At 36.3% G+C, this 16,758-nt stretch overlaps 2 protein-coding genes across 2 annotated transcripts; both read right to left on the reverse strand.

The window, feature by feature from the left end:
- Window positions 1-3,361: 3,361 nt before the first annotated feature.
- Window positions 3,362-5,225, reverse strand: LOC102610045 (probable transcription factor At3g04930). Its single transcript, XM_006471674.4, has one exon. The coding sequence runs from the start codon at window positions 4,960-4,962 to the stop codon at window positions 3,700-3,702; it is 1,263 nt and encodes a 420-aa protein (XP_006471737.2). The 5' UTR covers window positions 4,963-5,225; the 3' UTR covers window positions 3,362-3,699.
- A 681-nt stretch (window positions 5,226-5,906) lies between these two features.
- LOC102610368 (5'-3' exoribonuclease 4) lies at window positions 5,907-15,214 on the reverse strand. The gene is made up of 22 exons (XM_006471675.4): window positions 14,765-15,214; window positions 13,792-13,894; window positions 13,637-13,713; window positions 13,355-13,546; window positions 13,062-13,181; window positions 12,844-12,906; window positions 12,607-12,753; window positions 12,334-12,498; window positions 12,102-12,179; window positions 11,830-11,916; window positions 10,661-10,750; window positions 10,098-10,193; window positions 9,844-9,914; window positions 9,343-9,471; window positions 9,147-9,223; window positions 9,021-9,061; window positions 8,846-8,920; window positions 8,372-8,523; window positions 8,180-8,284; window positions 8,013-8,088; window positions 7,445-7,524; window positions 5,907-7,082 (listed from the first exon to the last, which is right to left on the reverse strand). The coding sequence occupies exons 1-22, from the start codon at window positions 14,969-14,971 to the stop codon at window positions 6,434-6,436; spliced, it is 2,880 nt and encodes a 959-aa protein (XP_006471738.2). The 5' UTR covers window positions 14,972-15,214; the 3' UTR covers window positions 5,907-6,433.
- Between the last annotated feature and the right edge of the window lie 1,544 nt (window positions 15,215-16,758).

Below are 16,758 nucleotides of genomic sequence, written 5' to 3' on the forward strand. Positions count from 1 at the left end.
AGACGTCGCACTAAGTTCCTTTTGAATGTTTATGAGCAAAATTTATGTCGTAATTGGGGTGAGATTTTATGCACTTTAAAATTTATTTTAAATTTTAAAATTTTTTTTCTTTGTAAAACATGGAGTCTATGTGAGATTCTGTCACTCACAAACATCACATTTATTGTGCATGCATGAAATAAAATTTAAAAAAAAATCTAGTTTCACACATTTTATTTTTTCTAACCTCTAGTTCAATCATATTTTCTTTCTAAACTGAATGATTACTCCTTACGACCTCTTAATATATTTTTTAAAAAGATTTAATAAACATATGTGATAAAATGTTGGAGGAAATTAAAACAGCTCGTTGAAAGAGTTAATCTTTCACCCTTGGTCGATGGCTTTCATATCTTGTTTAGATCAGTTTCAATCTCTGATAAAACAAAATTACATTGTCCAAAATACTTAATTTTTCACGTATGGATATATCTAATTTCTTTCTCGAACTTTGAAAGTAGTGCATTGAGCCAGGGCGTGGTGAGAAGGGAAGAAACAAAACAAATCGGTCTCAACGTGGGGCATCTTGTGGTTTAGCCAGGGCGTGATCAATAGGGAAGAAACAAAACAAATTGGCTTTAAGACGGAGATTTGAGTGCATTCACCTTATACTTCACTAACTGGCTTGGCATAAGGATATAAGGAGATTTTATGCTAAACTATGTAGTTTAGGTATTTCATGTTCTTTTGTTTTGTTTTTGTTATTCGTTGTTTTAGGTGAGTTGAATATTTCATAATTGTTGCAGTTTAAGTGGGGGATCTTTTTGCAGTTGAGAGAGTGTGTAAATTAAAAACTAAAATTTTTAATTCAGTATTAGAGTATCCAAAATAATTTTAAAATATAAATAGCCCCACCCATCTTAAATTAGTGAATTCAAAGTGATTAACAAAATTTTAGATTTGTTAATCATTGTCTCTTCCCTCTATGTATTTCCGACAATTCATATCGTGAGCTATTCCGATTTATTTTCTTTCTCTTTTCCAATTTCTGATGATGATGAGAATTGAGAAGATGATGAGAGACTTTTTTTTGGGGGGGAAAGTTTATGAAAATGACAATGGATCTCATCTTGTGAAGTGGGATAAGGTAGCGAGGCCTAAAACGAGAGGTGGATTAGGAATTGGCAATGTGGAAAAGAAAAGTAGAGTTCTCTTAGCAAAATGGCTCTGGAGGTTTCCCTTGGAGAGGACCTCTCTTTGGCACTCCATTATTCGCAGCAAGTATCCAAATGGATGGGATGAAAACATGGTTAAGGAAAGGCTATACCTAAAGAGTATCCCACTTTTCTTAGTTTTTTTGCCTTAGAAGTGGGTAATGGGAAGGCTATTCGTTTTTGGGGATAAGTGGAGGGGTAGTGGTTCGTTGTGTGAGAAATTCCCCCACTCGTACAGGTTATGCCTTTGTAGGAATATCTCAATTCTCTTTAGCATAGCTCTCTGCTCATTAAATTATGAAGAAGTGATGCAAAGAAAATTTCTTAATTTTTGTCTCTCTCCTTATTGGTGTGTCATGTGTAAGAGAAGCGCAGAAACTTCACGTCGTATTTTTCTTCCAGGTTCTTGTGATTCGATTCTTACAGAGAATTCCTTTGTTTTGGGTAGAGGAGCAAAGGCTAAAAGTCTTTGTAAATGTGCACTGGCAGCACTGTTTTGGATAATATGGGAGGAAAGAAATGTTCCCATCTTTAAGGAGAAAAGTGTAGATAATAGTATAATACTGAAGAACTATGCAATAAAGTTCGTCTTTTTGCTTTACTTTGAACTTCAGTTTTTAAGGAGTTTCAAAATTCTTCCTTTTTCTTCATATATATATATAAATTGGAATGGAATTTTGAGATAAGGAGTCATACTGATTCTAACCTTGTATATGGGCGATTGAGTATACTTTTCCACAGCACAAATAATGCTAGTCTTTATTTTTTGAGCGAACGGCTGGTCCACTATCTGTTTTGACATCTTCATTATTGATACAGTTTTGAGTTTCTTAAGGAAAAATAATAATAATAATAATAATTTTTCCACATAGCTAGGCTTGGTGCATATCAGTGTGGCAAGGAGACAACTAGACTCTGGCGTTCCAATGTCATTTGTCACAGTTTCAAGAACCTTTTGGTTATTGCTTCACGTAAAAGAATATGCATTGGCGCCTTGGTGGACCAATAAATAAGCCTTTTGTGCAAGTATGATCCAATTGTAAGTTGCGGATGTCTTACGATTTAATTTCGCCATTTGGCCTTCAACAAGAGAAGATTTAACTTACTATATTCCATGCCCTCTGCCATTTAGAAACCTTCAGCTACGATGTAGCAATATCCACCGAAATATCACATAAAACGCCAATCCAAAATTGACAATAGAAGCACCCAAAATTACTAAAGTTGATGACATTTTCAATGGTTATCGAGATGAACCCTAATTCTTTGGTTAAAGTCTATAAGCTTAGGATACCTCTAGGCTGTAACCATAGTACTCATGACCTAGGCTAAAAATTAAATCATCAAAGCTTATAAGCTCCAAGTTTTATCAAACCTTGTTTCCCAAAAATAAAAAAAAATAAAATAAAATAAACCTTAAATTTTCACTCACATCTGGTGGATTCAAGCTGGAACTGAAAGAAAAACCAAAGCTTTGGTAAATAGAAGCACGCATGTCTATCAATGAGACAACACCTAAACCCCAAAGTATAATTATGCTTTATAAGCCCTTTTTAACTCAGTGATGATCTAAGAAGTTCTAAACTTTCGTAACACCACAGGCTCAATCCATATGGTAAAAAACAATTCATCTGCCGGAGAGGCACAACACCCTAAAAGATGATTTTATTCCATAAGATCTATTAATTTAGAAGTAATCCCACAAGTTCTAACTTAACGCACATCACTACAAGCTATGTGCAAATATTCAGCAGATTTCAGCTCTAACAAGGCACCTAATAGCTAATGCTGTGCCTATGTACTTTATTGCTTTTCCAGATTAAATAAAAGAAATGAATTATCTACCCCGAAACCATTATATTACAGCCACTCTTCAGTGCCCAATTGCTTATCAATATCAATAGCCATGTACAAGTCTACCAAATGTACGACATCAAATAGACCAAATGATATTGTTTTGAAATACATAGCAAAAGGAAGTATTTTCTGCATCATCATAGATCAGGAGTTTTGACGTCAAATCAAAGGAAAATACATAGGCAATTTGCATTCATTCCCCTTCCCCATTTTCCCCTTGCCACCATTAATACACACAAAAAAATTTCATTAACCAAAAGTATATTTTGACAACAATGAATCAAGATAGCAATCTCAAAAACCCAGTAATGTGAGGCTCAAAATAAAGAAACATTGTATTTATATAATGACTATATCTTTATCCAACGGAGAATTTAAATATAATGACTGTATCTTTATCCAAGGGAGAATTTAATCTATGTATAAATAAAACAGTTATTTACACCTATCCAATCAACCGCAAGAGTAAATACATAAAAACTAAAAATTCATTATTCAACATCTGTTCTATAGGAAGAAGAAAAGGCCAAAGACAGAATCAAACTCAAATGAAGCTAATCCCTATGCTGTCAACCAACCACTGATGAATCACGTGATTGATGAAAACCCAAATACTCCACCATCCAATCTTCAATCAGGATTCAGTCCTTTACCCTCCCATGGACCGCAACTCCTCCAATGCAACCTTAATCTGATCCTGCACCAACTCCAACCGCTTTGAGTACACTTCCAACTCCAAAATCTGCTGTTTCCTCCACTTCTCATCCACCACCTCACTTCCTCCTCCTACTCCACTCCCACCAAACCCCATCATCCCCATTCCGATCCCAGCCCCACCAAACCCCATTGGCATGATGGCGTTCATTGCCAACCCCCCAATCCCTCTCCCACCCATCCCTCCCATCACATTGCTCAGCAATTCTCTAAACAACGGTGACAAACAACTCCTCACTGTCTCCTCCACCACCCCAGCAATCCCACTACCACCACCGACACCACCACCGCTATTTACATTCATATTCTCACAATTATTCATGGTTCCTGAACTAACATTATCATTACCTCCTGCTTTTGACCTAGACCTCTTCCTAGGCCTTGGCGTAACCTTTTCCTCATTAGCATTTCCGCCAACAAATCCATAATTATTATTGTAGTTACTGTTATTATTATTATTATTCCTCATTTCGTGACTAATAACAAGATGATTATTGCTGTTATTAGCATCCTCATCATCTAAAACACTAACATTGGGGGTACTACTCCAAATCTTACGAGAGATTTCAAACGTGGCCTGATCATGAGCCGTTTTGAAAGAGAAATCCTTACCTGAGGTGATCTTATTCATCACGTTTCGGTACTTCTTCTTCAACCGCCTTAGCTTCTCGACCAATTGATTCTTGTTGAAGTCAAGCTGGAGCTTTGACTTTATCTGGTCGTAGAACAACGCCGTGTCGTGGTGATGCGCGTTTCCCCGCTGCGTCGTGTAGTCGAGGAACCCTTGCAACAGCTCGATCTCATCCTCGTCCGTCCACAGCCGTTGAAACAGACGTCTGGATTCGTCCAATTGCTGCGGCAACGGCTTCTTCTCCTCGTGTACGGTAACGCTTTCGGCGACACGTTGCCGTTTAGGATCGGTCTCGTCGATCGCGGCTGGTGGCAAAGCGAGGGTGACGGTTGCGGCAGAGGCGGAGGAGGAAGGGAAGGCAACGGTTACGGTAGGCGTTTCGGCGGCGGCGGCGGAGGGAACGGTGGCGGTGGAGGCGGAATTGAGGTCCTCTTCGTCGTCTTCCTCTTCTTCGTCGGGTAGTACGTCGTCGTTTTCCTCCAGGTCGTCCTCTTCGGAGGATTCCTCGTCTTCTTCGAGGTCTTGGTCTTCCTCTGGTAAAACGGTGTCGTGCTGCTCCGAGGCCATTAAACAGATAGAGAAAGTGAGCGAGGGGATCTAGACAGGGAGAGAGTTAACCGAGTGGTTTGGTTTAGTTAATTTGGTTCGACAGAATTGGGGCTCAGCGACACTCAGGTTATGCTTGTGGCTCACGAGAATTGGTTTTGTTTTTCCTCTGTCATTGCGTATTGGAACTACGACTTGGTCTAGCAAGTGGGCCCACCGGCCTATGTGGCATCGATGGTGCGCGATATTTTTTTATTTGAAATAAGAATTCCTCTTTTCAACTTAATGGCCGTCTGTTTGCACTCGAGGATAAGTTAACTCCAACTCTGGATAGGGACTGTAATAAAATAACAGGGGTGGTTTTGCCACGTGGATGATTACGATGATGACGGCTCACAGAGAGTCACGCTGGTTTCCGGGTGCTATATTCTGTGTCTGTGTTTTTACACGTACGAGGAAATGAGGAAACCTATGAACCAGCACAAGTAAAACGTTTGCCAACTGTGTCCAAGTCAGCGATGATGGTTAAGTGCTCCGAATGTAATAATTAAACGGATCACTCTATGTGCGGTGAGTGCGTGTATGTTACGTTTAATGTAACGTAGCACTGGCCTCATTGAAAAGATTTAATTTAAAGAGAGAGAGAGAGTCCACGTCAATCATTGTCTAACCAGAAAACAATTTACCGACAGTTCGGTACTGGATTACTGTTTTATAATAATCCAACCAAATACAGCCCGCCACAAGTAACGAACTCAAGTAATACAAATCCAATTCGAAATTAAACCAACCGTGAATGTGAAATCACAACCGAAACAGACTGTACATGCATACAGCTAAACCACTTTAGGTTTCTGATATCCAGCACATGGCATCCACTCAACTCAAAACCATTCAGTTCATGAATCTCAGATGAGAGCTTATCTTTGAGTGCTGAAACGAATGACCAATCTTAAATCCAGAAATTATAAGAAAAAGTTTGTATTGTTTAAACATCTGGTAACTAGAATTTAAGCTGAGATTGAATAAAATACATAGGTTACATTCTGTCCATTTCTCCAACACAAATCAGCTATTTTGCCGATTGCTCACAATGAAGTTGGAACAGTATTGAAGGGGGTGAAGTAAATTTCCTGTGATCCTAAACCAAACTGTAGCATATGTGTATTGTACAGCCATCCTTAATAACAAGGAATAGAAGATCTAAAAAAGCTAGGTTGAAATGAGAATTGTCCCGGTGTAATTACAGAAACTCACCTTCCAAACTCAACTTCTCTTTGTATGTAGTTTCCACACAGATATCAGACTTTTGGAGCAGAGGGAAAGGGCAGGAACATTAACTTGCACCGTGAAATGACAACTTGCATTCGCCCCAAGCATCAGGTCAGGCATGTTTCTTGAGCCTTATATAACACAGATTCAATGGAGAGCTCAAACTGCAACAGTGGGGTATTCCAAGCACAAAACAGGAAGGGTTTGATCAAATCAGAAGTCATTTTTGGTTCAAGGGATCTGATGTTTCATAAGGCAGTCGTGTCTTAATCTGATAAACCTTCTTCACCTGCTGCTTCTCATAAGCCCCACCAGATGCACTTTCGTGTCCATTATACATTGCAGGCTCTCCAGCTGCTGCTCTGTTGATCCAGTTATTGGGTGGTGGTGGAAGAGGACCCATGTTCGGCAGAAACTGCTGGCTAGGGTTCCCTGAGTATCCAGAATTCTGCACCCTGGATAACATCACAATAGGAGGCCTGCTTCTGGTGCTTTCTTCAATTGCCAAGGCAGACATCCCAGTCCCCAAGTCCTGGTGTTGAAATCTCTCCTGCATCCTAGCGTGGTGTTTGTTTCCTTGCATACCATTTGATGGGACTGGAAATCTAGAGTTACCTCTCATGCCTTGAGGATAATTGTAATTTCCATAATTATATCTTGATTCATCACCATAGCCCCTTTCATGCCCAGAAGGTGCAGCTGGTCTCAGTCTGGTGACTGCATTTGCATAGTTGCCTTGGAAATTGTGATATGATGGTTGCTCGAAGAATCCAGGAGAACCATTAGGTTTATAATTAAGTGTATTCTTGATAAGACGATGTGCTGCTTCTCCCAATACAGGGCCAGCTATGGCTCCAGGCACTTGTGGCCTGCAAAATAGATGCACAATAATCAATCGACAGACATCACTGCTTTGTTTTTTCCCCCTTTTTTTTTTTTTAATAAAAAGGATGAGGCAAAAGAAAAATGCCTAATTCCATTCAACACAAGTTCACCTTCAAGTTAAAAACTTCCCAACACTAAACTTTAGAAACTGATGCAAAACTTTAATGTTGTTTTCCACCTTTTCTACTTCACACACATTTGCTAGCATTATTTCTCAACAAAAATATAGGCCGAAACCTAATTTGAACTTTCATCCCAAGGATATTGATTATTGAATGCAATAACCAAGATGGTAAGAGAACTCATTGTTTACCATTGACAAAACTTGTAAATGAATTGTTCTTACCTCTCCCTGCCTTGCTGGCGCCGACTATTGTCTTCATGCCAAAGAGTAGGAAATGGTTTAATGTCTATTGGTTTTAGGGTCTGCAAAGATAAGAACAACCACAATAATGCTTAACCATTTACTGAGTGATGTTCCCACTATTAATGGTATATAAAGCATAAACCAACCATGAATCAACAAAAAGAAACAATAGACATAGCAATCCCAGCACCAGCAGAAAAAATATGAGCTTCTGAATTTCAACTTTTATCCCATATGTAGGTATTCTAGACCCCTTCCAATATTTTGTAACAGAGTCACATATTTGCAGCTAATGAGAAAATCATAACATGTTCATAAGAACAAATCAAAATACCCTTGATGAATGGTTACAAGAACAGATCTTCAAACATTAAGAATAACAATTACTCACAAACCAACAACAGATGTTTCATACTCTTTCAGAAGTTGATAGATTGCAGCAATGTTGATATGATATGGACAGTTATTTCACTTCACTTTTTAAGTTCACTGACAAGAAACAAACTTAAAATATATATATGTGTGTGAAAATACACTGCTCACATACCTTAGCAGGTATGGTTGCGCCCTTGGGAGGTTCTGGGATGTGTCTATGTTTTTGAGGGTTAAGATACGTAACATTTCTGCAAAACAATAAGATAAACAACTACAAAATTAGCTCTCAGAAGACAAAGAATCATGCAGGAAAAAACATTAGTAAAAAATGAAATTTACATGGCTTGGTTACGCTCAATGTCTGGCAGCCCCTTGACAGGTGAAGGGATGATGCTTCTCAAACCATTTCTCTCACATAACCAAATGTATCCATTCATTCGCCCACTGAAAAAGGCCAGCAATGAATGAAAAGAGTAAAGCTAACTACTGGAAGTCTCAGGATTTGATCATTAAACAAGAATATATGCCTACCTGGCATTTACATCAATTTCCCAAGCGAATCTGTCTTGAGGAGGCAACTGATGGTAGAGCTGGCAGTACAAAGTAATCTGTTGATACAAAGGATGCTGTGGATGAACATAAAGTAAATCAAGCATCACACTATTTCGAAACAGCTCTTCTTCCTGCAAATTAAATTGAGAATTACCATATGTAGCATTGAAAAACATAGAAGAAAAGGACCTTCCTGCCAAAATCATGGCCCAAAACTTTTTGAACTGTAGAAATTCCCAATAAATCAAAGCAATGCAACCTACTACTGCGGGTTAAGAAATTAGAAATATAAATCGAAGAAAACAGAAACCAAGAATAAAGGCAATGCTTTTTCTTTTATATTCTCTCTCTGAGAGACAAGTATCCAAATGCCAAATCCCTAATTACCCCTCACTAGGACCCAAGGCCAGCGGATTCAAGAGTAACACTACAGAATCATAACAAATTCCATACCGTTAAAAACACCTCAAGCTTCTTTGTTTGACGCAGCAACAACTTCTCATCAATAAATGGCAACTTGACAACGCCCTGTCTTGCAACATACAAACCAATAAGGTTACTGTTAGTTTCACGAGAAGAAATTCTAAGAGTGACATTATTTATTCTGACATTAATAGACAAGGATCACCTGCCATGCAAAGCGTTTTCCATTCATATCAATCTGAAAATCTGTTCACAGGAATATCCAACGAAGCTTGCTAAGGAGGTGATTTTCATAAAGGAAATTGATCATAAAGAGTCACTGAGATTTTACCAGGAGGATAGAATTTGTAGATAGGTGATGATGGATCAGTCATCAAATTTCTGTATTTTTCAGGCAAAGCACTAGAACTGTAACACGCAAGAGACAATTTTCCCATCAAAAGAGTTGAATATTAAATAGCAGGACATAATCTCAATCTTTAATAATTTTATCTTAAGGAAGCAGAAATTATTTTTCAAAAATATACCTTGCAGCTGGTAGAGTTCCCATTAGCTGATCAAAGGGTCTAAATGGTTCTCCCAAGAAAAACGTTATTTCAAGGTCGGATAAATCTTTAAGATCTGAAGCAAATGGAGCATAATGGTATGGATAAAACCTGAAAAAATAGTAGCCAGAAACAGCTTTTAACAACAATAGGAAAGAATCATAAAAGATCCCATATACATTATGAGGAAGTTGGAAATCCTTAATTGCAGCACTGCATGTAGTTGATAACAAATGCATGGCTCAGGGACTCACTCCTAGTAGAAACAGAGCCTTATATTTACTTTTCTCTCAGGTGTTTTTTCAATTTTCAAGGGATAAGCTAGTGTGGCAGTAGAACATAAACCAAGGTCCACTTTTGTTTCCATCATTTTCCAGTCCAGCACCTTGAACGTTTTTTATAGAGGCGTTTCATAATAAATCCATATATGCACGTAAACACATAGATTTAACCAAGTTTACATTCAAACAGAATTAGGCTTACCATTGCCAAGAGCAAACATCTTGATAGTAATAGCGGCAGACCCAGCATAAACCTTCCACATACTTCAAAACCTGTAAGTATAACTTACAATCATCATTTATCTTTCAATTGGATACCCAATTAATTAAAAACCCACAATGTGAGGAAAAACAAACTGTGTCATGATATATACCAACATCTAGCATCCAGAAAAACATTTCCTAAAGAAATCAGAGATCAAAGACATGCCACTAGACACAAGATAAAGAACTTACTACATCCTTTTTAACTTTATCAATCTCTTCTGGGTTTGATATTTCAAACTTATCGGCATAATACCTTTCTTTGTATCCGGGCTCCCCCAATTTAACCTGAGAGAAAAAAAAAGTATGGCTCAATTTAGATAGTAATTCAGCATGAAAACTAAATTCCAGATGGATCACCTAATCCTTGATTATCCTACACTATTTGTGAACATTTTATAAACAAAGATTTTAGGTTAACTTCAGAGTCTCCTTACGATCAGAAAGATTTTCCAAACTTATCAGTAAAAAAAAGTAATCTTTACATAATGAAGAAGTATATGCTCTTTCAAAAAATAAAAGGAAGAGACTCCCAGCAACGATTTTTGCTTCATCTAAAATATTTTAAATGGAACGAGGAAATTTTCTTGGCTCGAGAATATGCAAAATAGTAAAACATGTCTAATAAGTGATCATCAAGGGATTACTGACAGCACCAATTATGTTTAATACAAACAGTTCAACTTACTTGCAGATTCATTGTATGCACCACAAGAAAAAATTAGAATACAAAAACAAATAGTTAAATCTCATACCGTGTCTGTGACTGCAACTGGTGCTTGTAATAGCTCTTCAGAGGATTCTCTTCTTGCATTAAGTTTCATCGCTTCATTATACTCGTAAGCCTGGAAAACATCACCATCATAACCATCAGCACATTACTTAACAATATGAAATTTAATTAAACCAGAAAAGAGTCCAAAAGACCAAACTTCCACGTATCCTTTTCTTTTGCTAAGAAACTGAAAAATTATTCAACAAAACAGGAAATAGTAACCACCAAAACCCCCCTCCCCAACCCACCCTCAACCCAAGAATTGACAAATGGCAAGCAATGCAACATTGATCAATGAGCAAAAGGTTCTTGGTGTAGACAGTCCACTAAGAACAGCCACGCTAGTTTGCCAGGAGTCCATTATTAAGTCATCTAGATAATTACCATTTTTACCCCAGGAAACTCATCTAGATAGTTGTCTTTACTTTCTTTAGCATGCAACAGTTTGAACAGTTTGGAGGGATATATCAAGTGTTCAATTGTATAGTTACCATATGCCTGGAAGAACATGTCCTTTATTACCCTGCTATGCACACTCTATAAACAGTTAAGACTTCTTGTAGATTTGACTTCAATCACAGCCCCCCCCCCCCCCCCGGGGGGGTGTTAATAAAAGATTGTATGCTACAGAAAAAGATTTACAAAAGGTGAACACGTCCACTAGCCCCAAAAGCACTCTGAGAATTTACAATTAAGAGAACATTTCCAAAAGAAAATAAAAAATATTCTATGATGACCAGAATAAACAATGTGTTATGACTTCAAAAGGCCTATTACAAACATTGATCCTTATAAGCTTATAACTTCAATCATGGTCTTATAAAGAACAATGTTTCTGATATGTATTGTGTGCCTTGGCCAGGTGATTCCTACTGCAAAGTCGGGGAAGTATTCCTAAAGGCATTTTTTCAAGCCAGGTCAGTAACATGGAAAGGTATCATGCATCTTTCTTTGTGTATTTCCCCAGGAACTCATATTTTGAATTACATTTCCAGGTTTAGCTATCTTTTGTACTTTAGTAGAAAAAACAACTTATTTATTTGGGCATTTATGCACATATTTCTATTTTCATCCAACTATATACAGTAAATACAATCAATGCCATTACAAAGTGAAAAATGACTCAGAAACAGGAGGAAGCTAACATACCTGCTGTATACGTGTCCTCTTCTGAAAGATTTGATCTTCATATACGGCAACGGACTGGATAAATTTCTCTACTCTATCCAATAAAACCTGAAATTATAATTTGAGCTTGTTCAGTATTTGTTACACTGGCATCTATGATAGCCAAACGAAAAGGAGGATTCATGACATGAATTAAAGACTGGGAGCAAGCCTTTTTCAAACAGTACATAAGAATAAACAAACAGAGAGAATGATGCATAGATTTGATGTGCCGAGTAAAACAGAGAAATTACCTCACCCGCATCAGTAAGATAACCACCCATGGCAGTAAACTCCCTTCTATAAACATGCATCAACAAATTTATAGCACCCTGCAGAAACAGAAAAGGTCAGTTATATAACAAGCTACAGGAAAATTCAGAAGTAGAAAACAAAAAAAGCATTGGAAAAAGAAATTGCAATTTGCGAACGAAGTAATGGCATAAACAAATAGGTGATATTTAATTAAAGGAACATTGTGCGTACCTCCCTGATTTCCAGTGTTGGCATATGTGGGAGGAAGTCATTCCCAACAAAGAAACATAGAAATACAAAATCATCCACAATTCTTTCAAAGTTTATTGGAAATGGTGGATTGGGTATGTCCAACTCATATTGCAAATATTCTCGCAGCACCCAGATGTTTAGAAACTGTATAATAACTCAACCAAAATCAGAAACATTAGTAAGAAAAAGAAAAAGAAGGGGCAAGAGAGAAACAAATTGGAAGCCACTCTGGCAGGATGTCAATTCTTGAACCTGGTATTTCTTCTTGTGAATTGGAGTATCATCCACTCCATTCCAATCTGCAGGATTGTCACCTGGCTTACCATGACACTCAGCTGCTAGATGGCCAACTTGGCCACAAACAAAACATTTTTCCTGTTGCCCAGGTAAAGTGATTACCTACAGAATCATCAGAAGTTACTATGAGATCCAACATTAGCAACAAAGGAGTAGGAACTGTGACGAGTATTCACAAGGTGCGCAAATAACCTCTCTCAATATCGAAAAGTGAATCTCATGTGTGGCCAAAGACAGCATTATTAAATCTGCATCCTGATCAAAACAACCCAAAAGAGAATCAAGGAATATGTAAAATACAAATTTTAGGAACTCAAAAATACAAATTTTAGGAACTCAATTATGCATAAATAAGAAAACAATCGAAATATGAGGGATCACAGAAAGCCTAAAAATTAAATGCAACTCACCAGACCATACAGACAATGCCGGGTGTTTGGATCAAAACCAGGAAGGTTACGCTGTAATCGTATGTATGACATGATTTTGTGCTCTCCTTCGCCAGGGACATTCGCATCAGAAAGTATAACCTTCAAATAACCACCCAATGCAGCCGCGTGAATAAATTTAGAGAGACAAAGTATCCTGAAAGTCAAAAAGTATACGGAGAAAAGATACAGAAGGGATTACTCCATAGGCAAGGAATCATCCGATCTTAATGTACAAAAGTAGACAATGACCATTAAGACAATGTCCATCACACCTTTGTAAACTGCCAGCCTGGGATTTGGTTTAACCTAGCTTGTATAAAATACTGAAGTGCGGCCGAAAGCACTGCCATAAATTGAGTGCCTGGAGTAATAACATTTGAATCACATGTTTCAGGTTTTTCTTTAGCAGATAAGAGTTTCCCTGCTTCTTCAAATTCTTTCCTCAGCCTTTCCTCTTCAGCTTCCTAAGATATCATCACGACAATAAACAAAAACAATGAATAAATTGCTTGTATTGACTATAACCCACTAACATAACATAAGAAAAATCTTACAGCCTCAGCAGCATCTTTTGCAGCTCTGAAACGTCGAGTACGTTGCTGATTCATTTTAGCTCTAGGCGCCACCCCATCTACAAAAATCTGTAGTAAGCAAATCTAATTCTAGAGACAAGAATAAATATAGATATCATATCTGAAATAAGACTTACCAATTGCCAAATAGAGAAGCTTTCTCGGACGAACCAATAAGAAAATATGATCAATGTAATCAAAGATAGATTTAAATACATCATCATACGAGGTAGGGGCAGGCTACAGAAATAGAAAATTATCATCAGGGTACAGTTCACAAGCAGAAGATCAAAAGTCAAGAGCATAAGGAACATGAATAAATACTACTGAACATAAAACCAAATGACATTTAACAATGCGTGGGGCTATTTTAACTTAAAATTTTGACACAAATTATAAGCCATTGATCTAATTCAATTGAATGGTCGAGATGGAGGATGAATTGACATCGGTAAATACAACTTTTGACTTTGGATACCAAACATTGAATTGCATTAGATCCATGACTCAAAATTTATGTAAAAATCTTACTTGAAAATTTTGAGTTAGAATAGCCCAACCATTTAACAATTCCCAATAATTAAACCTCAAAGCAACAAGCCAGTAAAACAACAGTACATTTTAACCAAGATCAATAACAATTCCAAAAAAAATCCAACAATTTAAGACAGGTATTGGCTAATACAAATGCAGTTAAGGTTAAAGAGGCCAACAAAACACTCATCGCCATAAAAAAACTTCAAATTCCAGCACTAGATTAAAACTCTAGAACAGTAACAGAAAATCACCTTGAAAACTCTAGCACAATAGTTCAAATGTCTCTAGGCATGTCTCTCAGTCTCTTCATGTTAAAGAGGTACTACCAAATAAATACCTAATAGCATTTAACAATTTCCTAATAATTAAACCCTAAAACCAACATCCCATAAATATACCAAGAAAAAAAAATTGACTAAAATTAACAGCAATTCTCGAAAATGTATTACAGGCCAAAAAAAAAAAATCCAGCAATTTTCATCAATTCAGAGCCAAGAAAGATAAATAAACAAATGCATATATTAAAGAATTATGAAAATTCAAGCGATAAAAACTATCGTAAGAAGCTAATACCTTGCCATCGGGGTGAAAACAAGGATGAATAATTCCGTTCATATCCAAATACAAATTATCGAATTCCATGCCGTTAGGGTTAGGTTTCGAAACGTCAACAGGTCTGGCGACTCCTTCGCCGTCAACTTGAGGATCCTCCTCCACGACGTCAACAATCGACAGCGGATAGCGATCCGCTAACCACCGGTAAAACGCCGGCACTCCCATGGCTCAGAGTTCTTTGGTCCGGATCCGTACGGTTCGGTTGAAATAATAATTTTTTTTAATGAAACTAAAATTAAATTAGAAATTTAGAAAATAGGAAGATGAGTGTACTAGCGACGGAAAATAGAAAATCAGCTCCGTTGGAGATCTGTGTATGGACAGGTAAACGGTGGGCCTACGGAGGCGGCAGAAGTAGGTGGTTGACGATTTGACGAAAATGCCCTTGGATTACGTGCGGACTTGAAGCGGAGTTGAAATTACTTAATTGTCTGAAGAAGGAGGTTGGGGAAAGTTTGACTCAATTGAGGAATGTTTGGACGCGATGATGAATCAATTCCATTTCCAATCGAGGATGTTTGGATACAACGATAAGTTTACGGGTGGTAAACTGGTAATTGACAAGCCGCCATGGCGCTGCAGGCTCGTTTATTAAGAGTAATAATACAGCCACAAACTCTTGTACAAATTTATTTTGTACAAACTGACGTGGCATTAATTCATTGGTTGAATGAAAATATAAATTAATAAAAACAAATCATGTGGGCCAAGTGATATTTAATTCAACCAATCTTATCATGCCACATCAGTTTGTACAAAATAAGTTTGTACAAGAGTTTGTGGCTGTATCATTACTCGTTTATTAAATGCCTTTAAAACCTGAAATTTTATTAATTTCAGATTTTTTTTTATTTGCTTAACTTATTTTTTTAATTTATTCATGATTTTCGGATACTTATATCTGAGTAGAAAAATAATTTTTTTTTCTTTTATCTAAATAAAAAATTTATTATTTTTATCTAAATAAAAAAATCTGAATGAAAAATAAAAATTATATAGTAAAAATATCTCTATTGAATATATTATTTCTTAAACTATAAAATCTAATTTTTTTATTTTTTATTCTTTAAATATCAAAAAATAAAAATAAAAAATTATAGAACTTATTATTTTCTTCAATAATTTAATATTGGTGTTACATAAATAAAAAAAATTATGATTAATTAATCTTGAATCTTGTAAATTCTTGTTAATTAAATATGGAAAAAAATGTTTGGTTACATTTTGTCGACTAGTGTTTAAAAAAGACGAAGAAATATAATAGAGGTTTCCATTTTTTTTATCTAGTATGGGAAAAAAATGAAAAAGCTTTTTGGGGTGATACAAGAACTTGAAACTCATTATAATTAAATAATCAAGTTCAATAATCAGGTATGGAGAATTAAATATATTGATTTAAAATATGAAGTGTAAGGGTCTAGATATGTTGGAACCACTATAAGGCTAAACACGCCTTCATAATTATACGATAAAAGTTATAACATATTTTTTATTATTTATCAATTTACATATGTGGCTGTAATTTGTACTTTATCTTAGAGTAACTATAAAATACCTATTGCCTTAAGTCTAATGATCTAAGGATTTTGTGTAAAAAGCATCTATATAAGCACGATTATATGACCAATCATATAGAGAATTGAGTATTTTGTCCCAAAGAATTCTCTTAAGTCCTCTTTTAACCAAAAAAAAAAAAAAATCTAATATGTTCCAATTGTGTAAAGATGAATAAAAGGGTTTATATAAAAAAGTAGGCTAGAAGTATTCTGAAATACGTTATACCAACGGAAAGGGTTAAATTTTTTACAACTTCATACCAAGCAACAGAATGAGTTGAATTTTGATGTAAAAGATACTTTTCAATAAGAACGTTAATACTTAATAATAACGCATGGTCAAACCTTAATCACACTTTCAAATGAAAGAAATCATAAGAAATCCCACCAAGTCTT

The sequence above is a fragment of the Citrus sinensis genome, chromosome 5, assembly GCF_022201045.2.
Source record: "Citrus sinensis cultivar Valencia sweet orange chromosome 5, DVS_A1.0, whole genome shotgun sequence".
NCBI lineage: Eukaryota > Viridiplantae > Streptophyta > Magnoliopsida > Sapindales > Rutaceae > Citrus > Citrus sinensis.